This window comes from Cervus elaphus, chromosome 11 (genome assembly GCF_910594005.1).
Source record: "Cervus elaphus chromosome 11, mCerEla1.1, whole genome shotgun sequence".
In the NCBI taxonomy this organism is placed as follows: domain Eukaryota; kingdom Metazoa; phylum Chordata; class Mammalia; order Artiodactyla; family Cervidae; genus Cervus; species Cervus elaphus.
The window spans coordinates 100,674,263-100,687,376 of NC_057825.1; the positions used below are offsets into that span (position 1 = coordinate 100,674,263).

Genomic DNA, 13,114 nt, shown 5'->3' on the forward strand with positions numbered 1-13,114 from the left:
GCCGTGACGAGGAGCTGAGCTCCAGCCCAGCAGCAAAGGGGGCCACTGAAGGATTTTCTTTCTTCATTTTTTTAATAAATTTTTTTGTGGACCATTTTGAAAAATCTTTAGTTAATTTGTTACAATATTGCTTCTATTGTTTATGTTCTGGTTTTTGGGCCATGAGGCATGGTCTTAGCTCCCCGACCAGGGATTGAACACACAGTCCCTGCCTTGGAAGGTGAAGTCTTAACCACTGGATTGCCAGGGAAGTCCTAAGGATTTTCAGTAAGAAATGTGCATTTTGGAAAATTTATGTTTTGGAAAAACATATTCTGAGGGCAGTGTAGTAGGTGTGAGTGAAGCATTAGTCACTCGGTCATGTCCAACTCTTTGCCACCCCATGGACTGCCAGGCTCCTCTTTCCTGGAATTCTCCAGGGAAGAATACTGGAGTGGGTAGACATGCCCTTCTCCAAGGGATCTTCCCGACCCAGGGACTGAACCCCCGTCTCCCTGCATTGAAGGCAGATTCTTCACCGTCTGATCCACGAGGAGGACAGACGACTCTAAGCGTGGGCTTGGCACCCTGTGAGCTTGGGTACACCTGACTGCCAGACCGTCTGCGTGCGCGCACGCTCTCACACACGCACACGCACACCCCTCCCATCCCGCAAGGCTGCTTCGGTCTGAGGACGCAGGGCCGTCTGTTCCGGAGAGACGGAGCTGAGCCCCTGGCTTTCCCTCCAGGTGGCGCCTGCCGCGCTCCAGTCCAGCACTCACCGAGGCCGCGGTGTTTATATAGTAGTTTTTCAGGTCCTGGATCTCTGACATGATGGTGGCGTGCACTTGTAACACGGCAGCACTCATGTACAGGATGCCCGTGGTCCCGTGATACAGGCTGTCCTGGAAAGATGGAGCAGAGGCCATGGACACCGACACACGGGCACGCAAGCAGGTACCACCTACCCCTCTGACTCAGCCGCTGGGCAGAGCGGGTGAAAGAGACAAGCCTGCTCCCAAAACTCCTGCTTTTTTCTTTCTCAGTGTTTCTAGGGAAATTTCTGTGTTGTGAGCAATGGCGGACTAATAAATGGCAATACCAGTATGAACCAAGATTTATTGAGCGCTTCTTCCTGGTCAAACTATAGGCTAAATCTTTTCCTCGTGTATCTCATTTAACCTTATGAACTGTGAGGTCGGTTCTATTTATCGTTACTGCCATTTTGAGGAAATAGAAGTCCAAGGTTAAAGTCAGTGACCACAGGCTGAGCCAGGATTTGAAACCAAGCCACGTTAACACCCAGCTTTTGCTCCCAGCTGTTAGCGCTACAAAGGCTGCTGTTCCTAGGTGCTTTCCTGACTGTATACACTTGTGTCGTTTCATCTTCACAGCCAGTTTCATAAGGCAGCTACTATTAACATGCCCACTTTACAGATGAGAAAACTGAGGCTAGGCTGACACATGGCAGAGTCGGGCTAATCTGGTTTTCTTTAACATTGTAAGAATATCAAAGTATTCTGGAAGGAATGTCATGATAGGCAAATTGGCATTTTGCAACCCCTAAAGAATATTCATCAGAAGATGAAAGAGGACATTAGAGTGATGGGGTACGGTTGTCACGGTGAAAGGAGGACTACCAGTCACCATGTGTGATGTGACTTGAAGACACTTATGAAGCATCCTTGCCAGAAAGGTTTAACCCATTTCAGTGTAGCCTTTAGCTGCTAATTTCTGGCTTATAGAAAATTCAGGGATTAGAGGAGCGAGTCAAGTCACACCAGGAAGACGCAAACAAACCAAAATGCGGGACCTTCTACAGCAGCGGGCCCCAGCCTTTCCAGCACCGGGGACCGGTTTTGTGGAAGACAATTTCTATTCATGGACCGTGGGTGGGGGGTTGGTTTCAGGATAATTCAAGCGCATTACATTTATTGTTCACTTTATTTCTATTATTATTATATCAGCTCCACCTCAGATCATCAGACATTAGATCCTGGAGGCGGGGGAACCCCTGGTCTGTGGGACAGCTGACCACCCAGTTTTTTCAGCAAGTCACCGGCAAGGAAAACCATGATAGTGAGAAGGTAGGAAGGAAGGAAGGAAGGCCAGGGGTCTCCAAACGGAGAAAATAGGCTGCAAGTGTCAGACAGGTTTTATCTCTCTCTTAAGTGGCAGGAGGAAACAAACAAGTGTTAGATTTTCTCCCCCTTCTCTATACAAATTTAAAAAGAGGTTTCTCTTAAAATTCTCTGCTGCCATGAAGACACCTGGCTCCACCCGAACTTAACTTTTCTCAAACCTTGAGCTAACCAATGTGTTTTTCTCATGGAAATATTTGTCTTAAGCTGTGTTAATGAACTATGTATTTACCCTAGACTCTGTCTTCAAGTTGGTTCCACCTAAGACTCAGAACCTATATGACAAACCAGTATGTTTTACTCATGCAAATGTTCTCTTAAGCTGTGGTAATGAGACTGTTTTTGCTTGGAAACCTGCCTTTCTTCAAGATTCATGTCAGTCATTTTATGGCCTGGGACAACTCACCTTGTGCCAATGTTATCTCAAAATGCATGTTGTGGGTGAGGGGCCTGGCACCAGTCTCTGAGTTTTGAGACATTTCCTTTCTCTAATTAACAGCTTGCTGATAGATATATAACACACCACTTAAAGGCTGGCAGGGGGCAATCTTTCTGTCCCCTTCTGATGTCTATGTCAGAAGCTTGCTCTATCTCTTTTATACTTTAGTAAAGCTTTATTACACTAAAGTTCTGAGCGATCAGCCTCGTCACTGGCCTTGGGTTGAATTCTTCTCCTCTGGAGGCCAGGAATCCCTGTGTCTTTCGTGGTTTGGCAACCACCTATTGAAAAGTAGATTAAAGGTACTCAAGAAGCGTCACTACCAAGTGGAAGTGGGCCTGGTGAGGACCCCGATTCAAACAGGTCGGCTTCAAAAACATATTTCAGCTATAATGGGAAAGAAAGTGAAGTCGCTCAGTCGTATCTGACTCTTTGCAATCCCATGGACTGTAGCCTACCAGGCTCCTCCATCCATGGGATGTTTCCCATTCAAGAGTACTGGAGTGTGTTGCCATTTCCTTCTCCAGGGAATCTTCCCGACCCAGGGATCGACCTGGGGTCTCCAGCATTGTAGGCAGATGCTTTTACCCTCTGAGCCACCGGGGAAGTGACTGTGTTATAATGCGGGACAGTTATAGTTTTCTGGGACTGTGATCTCTGTCTTTGATGATAATGAGGAATTATCATTAACTTTATGTAAGTTTGCTAATGTAAGAAAGCGTGTGTATTTTTTGGAGGCATTCTGAAGTGAAGTGTGTAGAATGGAATGACATGGTGTTTGGGATTTACTTTAAGATTCTTTAGGAGGAAAAAAAGCTAGGTGAAGCAAATGTGATAAAGTCTTGAAAATGCTGGAATCTGGGTTATGGTTACATGAGGATCCATAATATCAATACAATCCTCCCTACTTCTGTTTTGAATTGTTCAATAGGGAAATATTTCCAATGGTTATCAGGATGGTGTGATGACATGAAAAATATTTAATGGATGGCATAATAATAAATGAAAGGCTCTACATCTAAAATGATTGGTTCAGTGAGATTTATACATTTTGCATAAAATTTGTCAGAAATAGGGAAGAATGAATTGTGATAGGTGATGGTGGTAAGACCTTGAGATCGGGGTTATTCTTTTCCTACTATATTTCTTTCAATACTGCTCAAATGATTTTACCATAAATTAAAATTAGAGGGAAAATGTGTCAGGATGTGCTTGCTACGGGAGGAGCTGGGCTGTGCGTATATCCCTATAAAGGGAGGCAGTGGAGGGGAGTGCAAAGCAGGATGGATTCCGGCAGAGGAAAGCTTTCATTCCCATCTAATAGTTGTTGCTGTTTAGTAGATAAGTCGTGTCTAACTCTGCGACCCCGTGGACTGTACTCCACCAGGCTCCTCTGTCCATGGGATTTCCCAGGCAGGCATCCTGGAGTGGGTTGCAATTTCTTCCTCCAGGGGATCTTCTCAACCCAGGGATCAAACCCATGTTTCCTGCATGTCCTGCATTGGCAGATGGATTTTTTACTACTGCGCCGCCTAGGAAGCCCTATCTAACAGTTGTTGTTCAGCTGCTAAGTCATGTCTGACTCCTTGGACTGCAGCATGCCAGGCTCCTCTGTACCTCACTGTCACTTGGAGTTTGCTCAAACTCATGTCCATTTGAAGGAGGAAACAGACAGACCAGGCTTCACCTTGAAAGCAGGACTCCATCCTGGGCCGGACTGTGGACTTTGAGCTCTATGCCCAGCATCTATGGAAACGACATACCAGTGGAGAAGCAGGCCCCCCCAGATGAAGAAGCCTCAGGACTGGTACCTAGACTCTCTGTCACCTAAAATGTGTGCTAATTATCTCTGTAACAGAACAAGGGCATAAACCCCATTATGCTTATGGGGCGTCACCACCGGCCTACTGATAAATGTCCACTGTTTAACTACCTAGGCTTATGACGCGTGAATCATGGGTCAACTTTGATAGTATCTCTCTTTTACCTTGTCCAGACTAGTTTCAGGAAATTTGGTGAGGTGAGCTTGACCATGTACACTTAGGGTATATAAGGTTTTCACAAAAACTGGTTGGGGTCCTTGGCTAAGAGGAGACTCTGCCTTGGGCCTGCTGGTGTAATAAACTGCACTCCACTATCTGCATTGTCCTCCTTAGTGAGTTTGTTTCCCGGAACGCGTGGCTACAACACATTGAGTCGATGATGCCATCCTACTGTCTCATCCTCTGTTGCCCCCTCTCCTCCTGACCCCAGTCTTTCCCAGCATCATGGTCTGATAGTAGACACATTCAGATAAAATGTTGAGATTCCCCAGGGGCCCAGCCCAGGAAGCGTCTCTGGTTCCTCCTCCCACCCAGGAGGCTTCCTCCTCCCACCCGTGTTTGTCCTCACCGCGCCCAGGACAATGGTCTGGGAGGAGCCTCAGGCCCTGGGTCTCTCTCCCTGATTCTTACCAGAATTTTCCAGGACTCATATCTTTTGTAAAATCCAAACACGTAAGACAACAGGAGCATCAGGGAGATGAGGAAGGAGGTGAGCGAGACGTACATCACCCATCCTTGTAGCAGTGGGCTTGCTACCTGCGTGGCTGCCACCAGGATCCAGACCCAGACCCCAAATATCTGTAGGAGAAAACACAGAAGGGGCTTCACTGGCTGGTGTTGAGTGTGATGTGCTTTGCACATTTCCCATCTCTGTCCTCCTCTGGCTTTGGTTAAGCACTCTTCAGGGGCTTCCCTGGTGGCTTAGATGGTAAAGAATCTGCCTGCAGTTTGGGAGGCCGAGGATGGATCCCTGGATCGGGATGATCCCTTGGAGAACAGAATGGCTGCCACTCCAGTGTTCTTGCCTGGGAAATCTCATGGACAGAGGAGCCTGGCATGCTACAGTCCATGGGTTCCAAAAGAGTGGGACTCAACTGAGGGACTAACATTTTCACTTTCAGACATAAATAAGTCACCCCATCCCTTATGGGGCTCCCACTGCTGTTGTCCTGGAGGTAAAAGCACTTTTGAATTTATGGAGAGTTCTCAGGCTCTTCCGAAGAGAAGCCAGAAGAGACCAGGGAGTGTACCACGAGGCAGAGCTTCTTAACCTCTTGCAGGTTGGGAACATCCCCGGAAGCCTGGCTGCCTCTGACAGCACATTGCCCCAGGCCTCAACAATCTCCAGGTGAACTGGAAGTCCTAGGCTGGATGCGGGACTGCCCATGAGCGAGCGGGGCCGCCTCGTTCCAAGCAGGAAGAGTGGAGGAGCAAGAGCTGCTGTCCTCCTGAGCCGGGCTCTTGCGTGCTGATCACAGTGACCAGTGGCCGACGCTGAGGGAGGTGCCGGGCATGGCTTGGGGGCACCTGCCCCACCAAGGCATGAGAAACGCCTGGAGATGCTGGCCCACCGCCAGTACCCAAGCAGTGCTGGTTGTTAGCGGCAATGGCATTCAGGGCTTAGTGACCGTGCAACCTATAAAATTTTACACTCACATGAGACCTCTGACATTCACCGATGTATTCCTGGTGCCCAGCCCAGCACCTGGAGAAAAGCAGGTAGGGAGGGTGTCAAAGAGCATTCTTTGGAATGACTCAATGATAAACCCATGGGCTTCCCTGTTGGTAAAGAGTCCACTTGACCCAGGAGACCCAGGTTCAATCCATGGGTGGGAAGACCCCCCTGGAGAAGGAAATGGAAACCCACTCCAGTATTCTTGCTTGGAGAATTCCATGGACACAGAAGCCTAGTGGACTATAGTCCATGGGGTTGCAAAGAGTCAGACACAACTTAGCAACTAAACCACCACAATGGTAAACCCGCCACCACTAGCTCTCGTTCACTAGGGGCTTTAAGGTTATAAAGTGCATTCACAGAGGTGCATTCCCCACTGGTGGTCCAGTGGTTAAGAATCCAACTGGGAAAAAAAGAAAAGAATCCAACTGGATATTCAGGGGACATGGGTTCCACCCTGGTCCAGGAAGATCCCACCCACGCGTGTGTGCCACGACTACTGAGCCCCTTCTTTAGAGCCCGCACTCCACAACAAGTGTAGCCCCCACTTGTTGAAACTAGAGGAAGCCCACACACAGCAATGAAGACCCAGCACAAAAAATATATAAATAAAATGCATTCGTTCAGATGGCCTCATTTCGTCTGTACAGGAATTCAAACTCCCGTGGGCTCTCTATGGAGAGCTGCCACTTGATACCTGCCGCCTCTTGCTGCCAGCTTCCCTGCCTCAGCCCCACCAGGCCCCTCAGCGCTGGCAAAGCGTCTCCCCACCCCAGCTCCTGCCATCAGAGGCCACCCTGGGCAGACACTTCCACACGTGCATCTTCCATGTGTCTGCACTTCACTCTCACAGCGTGTGAGACGCCACCCTCGTGGGGAGCATCTGGAGAAGGAAATGGAAGGAGGGACAGAGGTCCGAGGCCACGTGGGCCACAGAGCAGGGCCCCGGTGGGTCTCTCCTCCTCACTATCATGCCCCAAGGGCAGGGCCCCTGAGCATTTGGGAGAATCTACTCAAATTGCCCCGCTTCTTCTTGGCGTAAAGGTTGCACAATCAGCTTTACGCAAAGGAATGTTATTTACTTTTTATTTCCACACCCTCTATCTTCTGAACATTAGAAGGGAACCAAGGCCACGGCCAAACTCCAGGTGAATTTAAAACCAGTGGAGTTTGCTATCCTGTTTCTGTCTCAAGCAGCCTCGGTTGGATTCAATACAGAGAAAATAATTTTGAATATTTGCCTTGACTTTTTTTTCTAAACTTATATTTAGCTTTCCAAATTTGCTTGGCAACCTAAATCATTCTCTCCTTTTAACCCTCATTTTTGGATATCTCAAGAGCTGGAGATATTTTTAGATGTTGGGGGCTGGCCTTCAACTTGGAAGAAGATTGTATTAAAGGCAGATATTTCAAGCAAGTGTATTTCAAGTACGATTTTGGCAGTCTGTTTCTTAAGAACAAACACAGATTACTCACCTGTGCGTTTTCTAAAGGTTGAACTGAAACTGGAAGGGATCACTTAAGGGAGGGTAGAGCTTAACAGTAAGTTTATTTATTACTCATTCTCCTCTGAAACATGAAGAATAGGCCCCCCACATTTAGAGAGCTGGTTAAAGAGCTAGAGGATGAGAAGTGGGGTAACAGCACCCAGATGCAGTCAGGAGCAACGGCCAATTACAGGTCGGGGCTGGGGAAGTTGACATATCATCAGAGCAGACAGCAAAATGTTTTCAAGGCTCTTGGGGTTAGGTCAGAAGGATTCAGAAGGTTGCTGCTGACTAAAGATGGGGCAATTTGACCTTCAGATAAATATAATAACTACTATGGATTGCGCCTAGTCACTCAGTCTTGTCAGACTCTTTGCGACCTCGTGGACTGTAGTGCACCAGGCTCCTCTGTCCATGGGATTCCCCAGGCAAGAATACTCCAGTAGGTTGCCGTTTCCTTCTCCAGGGGATCTTCCTAACCCAGGGATCGAACCCTCGTCTCTTGCATTGGCAGGCGGGTTCTTTACCACTGCACCACCAGTGGGTTGGACTGTATCAACCAAGCTGAAATCCATGAGTTGAAAATGATGCTTTTAAAAGCCCTACTTGGGTCATTTTTGGAGGATGCTTATTATTTTGGAAGGCAGCCATGTTCACCACTGTACCGTCAATAATTATTATTTTGAAAAATGCTTAATAAAGGAAAAGAATTATGCCAAAAGGGTGGCATAAGGGTAAGGAGCTTCTAAAATGCATAAAATCCTGAACCTTAACCCTCAGGCCACCCCCTGAGTCCTGCTACTCCTGGGACCATCCGGGGACTTTGAGGGAGCCCCAAGGTCTGGGTGTTGCCCCAGAGATTCCGATGGAGTTGGTGAGAGAGGCTGCATTGTTAAAAATTTTCCCGGATGAAGCAGTGAAGACTGAGAAGCCCCAGGGCCCATCCTGTGGCTTCCAGGCTCTTCCACTCCAGTTCATGCACAAGCAGTACTGATGCTTCCGGGTTCAAATCCTAGCTCTGCTAAAGGGGCAGGTTATTTAACTCATCTCTGCATCCATGTCCTGGTTCATCAATCAGAGGAGGTGGGGAGGACTCCTCTCTTCTGGTTCCTGTGAGCATTAGATGAGTCTCTCATGCACAGGGTGAGTGTTAAGTAACCATTGTTGGCCGTGTTATTAGCTATAAGGATATGGGAGGGACTTTTCCCCAAGAAAGACCCAGGAGAGGGAAAGTCCAAGGCCTGTGTTCCTGAGGGATAGGAGGTTCACTTCTGGAAGAGCTGGGACACCAATCGGTGAGGAGATGAGATAGCATTGAGGGGGCACAGATCCTTCTAAGGAGGTGATGAAAGCTTTGGTCACCTAGAAAAATGTGCCTGCATACACGCGTGACTTCATCTACAAATGTGGGGACTCACAGTCCCTCCAAGGCCACCTGCAGCCCCCAGGTCGGAATCCGTTACCATTTCCAGGATAGATAACGGTGCCATCAGCCAGTCTACTATTTTGATGTTGTTGATCAAGATATTAAATGCATATACTCTTTGACCCAGTAATTTCACTTTGGGAATTTGTCCTATAGACAACGCACATGCGCAAAATGGTGAATGTACAAGGTTGTTTACTGAAGCTTGCTGGTTACAGAAAGATAAAGAAGCATCCCAAATGTTTCATCCAGTGTGGGGGGGGACGGGTTGTGAAAGCAATTATGTCATACAGCGGAAAACTCAGCAGCCTTCAAAAAGAATGAAAAACTCTGTATATCAGAATAGAACAAACCCTAGAATTGTACAAGGCAGAGAGCAGCGTGCCCAGAGTGCTATGATTTACATAGAAGAAGAAGAGAATGTATAAGCGTATGTATGTGTATATGTGCATTGGTTTGAATATTTCTGGAATGAGACCCAATGAACCAGTCATGCCCTGGCCTCCTGGGAGGAGAATTTCTTGGCTCAGAGACAAGATCTTTTAAATGAATCCAAATCACCAATATACACATTGAAAAAGAAAGAAGGACACTGGACTGGATGATGAGGGCTCGCTTCAAAAGTCAAAAGATTTTGCAGCAAAATGAATGGACCTAGCAACTGGCATACTGAGTGAGGTAAGTCAGAAAGAGAAACATGAATATCATATGATACCATTTATAAGTGGACTCTTAAAAAATGGTACAAACAAAATTATTTACAAAATAGAAACAGCGTCTCAGATGTAGAAAAGAAACTTATGGTTACCAAGGGAGAAGGGGGAGAGGGAGAAATAAATTGGGAGATTGGGGTTGACATATGCATCCATATATGTCCACATATGGACAGCTAGCCTGGAGGGCTACAGCCCACAGGGTCACGAAGAGTCGGACACGGCTGCGTGGCTGGGCACACGTAGCGCAGGGAGACTCAGCGCTCTGTAGGGACCGATGTGGGAAACAGTCTGAACAGAGTGGGTACATGCGCGTGTGTAACCCGCACACTCGGCTGCGCTCCTGAAACCAGGGCAACGCTGGTAAGCAACTACACTCCAACAAGGACTTCTGAAAAGATTTTGAACGGGAGTGACAAGAGGAGAACTGCCGTTCCTTTGGGGAGAGTGGATCTGTCTTAACGGGACAAAGCAGGAGGAGAGCCAGGGGGCCTCCGAGGGGCTAGGTGCAGGGGCTGGGCGCACTGCCCCGGGGCCATGAGCTTCACTCGGATTGCCTGTGAAGACAGAGCTGCCCTAGCAATGACCCCGTGTGAGGGGGAGGAGGAGCTGAAAGACACCAGGCTCAGGGCTGCACCTGGGCTCCTGGCCGCAGCTGGGAGGTGTGGTCCCGGTGGGGCCCGTCATGGGGTTGAGAATAGGAGGAGGTGCTGGCCATACGATACTCTGGGTGATACCAGTGGCAGGTTTTTCTGCATAGCTGGGCGTTATTTCAGCCTGGCTGGCCCACTCACCACTGACACTGCATTCCTTTCCTTACCACGGGGCTTAATCTTCACAAAGCGTTGGTGGCCCCTCCTCCCCTTCACTGGTCCTCAGGTGAACACAAGCTGCAGGAAAAAGGCGAGACTCGTGGGACTTCCCTGGCGGTCCAGTTGTTAAGAATCCACCCTGCAATGCAGGGGACGAGGGTTCAACCCCTGGCCAGGGAACTAAGATTCCACACGCTGCGGAGCAACGACGCCCACACGCTGCAACTGCTGAACCTGTGTGCTGCAACAGAAGACCCAACGAGGGCAAATAGAGAAATAAACACCCAAAAAGCAAAGAAGAAAAGGCCAGACTCGGGACAGGGAGGCCCAGGAGGTGAGGGGGCCAAGTGAACTGCGGGCTCCTGCTCCCTTTGATGGCCCGGAAACAATGAGCTGAATGAAGGACAAGGCCTGGCTTGTCCACGATGGGAACCAGGACCACTTTGGGGCCCCCTCCGATGCTGAGATGTTTCAAGATGAAGAAAACTATTGTCCCTCACATTCAAGTAGCCACGGCCCACATTGTATGACTCCAAGTCCCTTGGCCATTGTTTACCTTCCCAAAATTGTGATAAAATACACTGAACAAAGTGTGCCTTTTTTTAACTGCTTTTAAATGTACAGTTCAGAGGCTTCCCGGGGGGCTCACACTGTAAAGTATCTGCCTACAATGTGGGAGAGCTGGGTTCAGTCCCTGGGTCGGGAAGATCCCCTGCAGAGGGAATGGCAACCCACTCCAGTATTTTTGCCTGGAAAACTCCATGGACAGAAGAGTCTGGCATGCTAACAGTCCACAGCGTAGCAAAGAGCCAAACACAACTAAGTGACTGAGGACGGCAGTATTCCATCATATGAATACACCACGTATCTATTTTATTTGCAAAGTATTTATTTATTTACTCATTTTTTTCTGTGCCAGGTCTTAGCTTTGGCATTCAGGCTCTGGAGTGCAGGCTTAGTTGTCCCTCAGTATGTGGGGTCTTAGTTCCCCGACCGGGGATGGAACCTGCGTCCCCTGTTTTGGACCACCAGGGAAGTCCCCTCATGTCTATTTTATTTATTCGTCCTCTGATGGACACACGGGCTGCTTCCACCTTTCAGCTACTGGGGGTAGGGCTGCCGTGAACATGAATGCACCACTGTATGTTTGATGCACATCCTTTAAAGGGAAGAGTAAGATGAGGCCCATGCGGGAGCTGTTGTTTGGAGCCCGTCTGGCAATTCTGTTGCAAAACGCCGGGAGAGTCACAGCCCCTTCAAACAGAGCGCCCCCTGTTGGTGTCACCGAGGCCAGCACAGGCATCCCTCGGGACTTGGGTACTGCGCACTCAGAATGCCTCAACCCCAGGGTGATTTAATGGTTTAAATGGTACAACAGGAATCAGATCTGTGTTTTATTTTCCGACTGTGCGGCATGTGGAGTCTTAATTCCTAGACCAGGGATCAAACCCATGTCCGTTTTAATGGAAGCGTGAGTCTTAACCACTGGACCACCAGGGAAGTCCCTAGATCTGTTAATCATTTTTTCAATCCTAAGATTTTAAATCGATTGTAAAAATAAGATTAATGTTATCAGCAGAGGAAGTCTTTATTATGTTTTGTTCCTTTCGGGGCCTAGTGCTGGTTGCAAATTGTGGGGAACATACATTTTGTATTCAATTTTTTTGGTATTTTTCTATTTTGCTACATGGCTTAATAATAACTTGTTGTTCTAGGTAGTTCTGTCAAGTTGCCCTGAACACTGGCATGTTTAGGTGTGAATCGCGAATCATCGCTCCTTGGGAAATACAGACTATGTTCCTATAAGCTTGTGGTCAAAATATCGTCATCAACTGATCAACATATAACTTTGTTTTATGTGTCTTTCTGTTTAAAGACACATTATTCAATATACTTAATATGTAATGTTAATCCATTAATATCGAGCTGTCACCAACAGCTCTATAACTAAATGCTTACCTAACACTTACTTTCTATGTAAGGCAAGTCACTGCCTTGCCACACTTAGGAACACGAGACATAACTTCAGCAGTGTACTTGGGCTATTTTGAAAACTAAAATCACCAACAAAAAGCCAAGCACAAAAATTAGCAAGGTGGGACACTAAACAGACTTGGGAAAGGACCCTGTTAATAGTATGAGCAAGGGCTCATAGTTAATACTTAGTTAATACTAAGGCAAGGGCTTCCCCGCTGGCTCAGTGGGTAAAGAATCCACCTGTGAGGCAGGAGACATAGGAGCTATGGATTCAATCCCTGGGCTTGGAAGATCTGCTGGAGGAGGAAATGACAACCCACTCTAGTATTCTTGCCTGCAAAATCCCATGGACAGAGGAGCCTAGCAAGCTATAGTCCAAAAGGTCAAAAAGAGTTGGACATGACTGAACAACTAAGCATGCATTTAGGAAGGCAGGCATTGACCTCAGGTTGAAATGTATGTGTCTCAGATTTGTGACTCGAATTTTTTTCTGCTCTGCCTCGAATGACACACGTCTTCGAATCTGTGTGACAACACCTCAAGTATGGATTGTGGGGTTACAAATAAAGTTTGGTGAGCAAGGGAGCTTGGAAACGCAGAATCTGTGAGTAATGAGGTCCGCCTGTACTTTCGATGCCGCCA

General features: G+C 47.7%; 1 protein-coding gene across 4 annotated transcripts in view; it reads right to left on the bottom strand.

Annotated features, from left to right (window-relative positions):
- Positions 1–13,114, bottom strand: part of MALL (mal, T cell differentiation protein like) — a 31,697-nt gene that overhangs the window by 3,254 nt on the left and 15,329 nt on the right. For 2 of the 4 annotated variants that reach the window (XM_043918753.1, XM_043918752.1), the window contains 3 exons: positions 6,039–6,087; positions 5,013–5,180; positions 762–884 (listed from right to left, as the gene is read on the bottom strand). In XM_043918753.1, coding sequence (XP_043774688.1) covers positions 762–884; positions 5,013–5,180; positions 6,039–6,087 — 340 coding nt within the window. Of the gene's footprint in view, positions 1–761; positions 885–5,012; positions 5,181–6,038; positions 6,088–10,477; positions 10,507–13,114 lie in introns of those variants that run through there. The other 2 variants (XM_043918755.1, XM_043918754.1) reach the window with 2 other exon arrangements.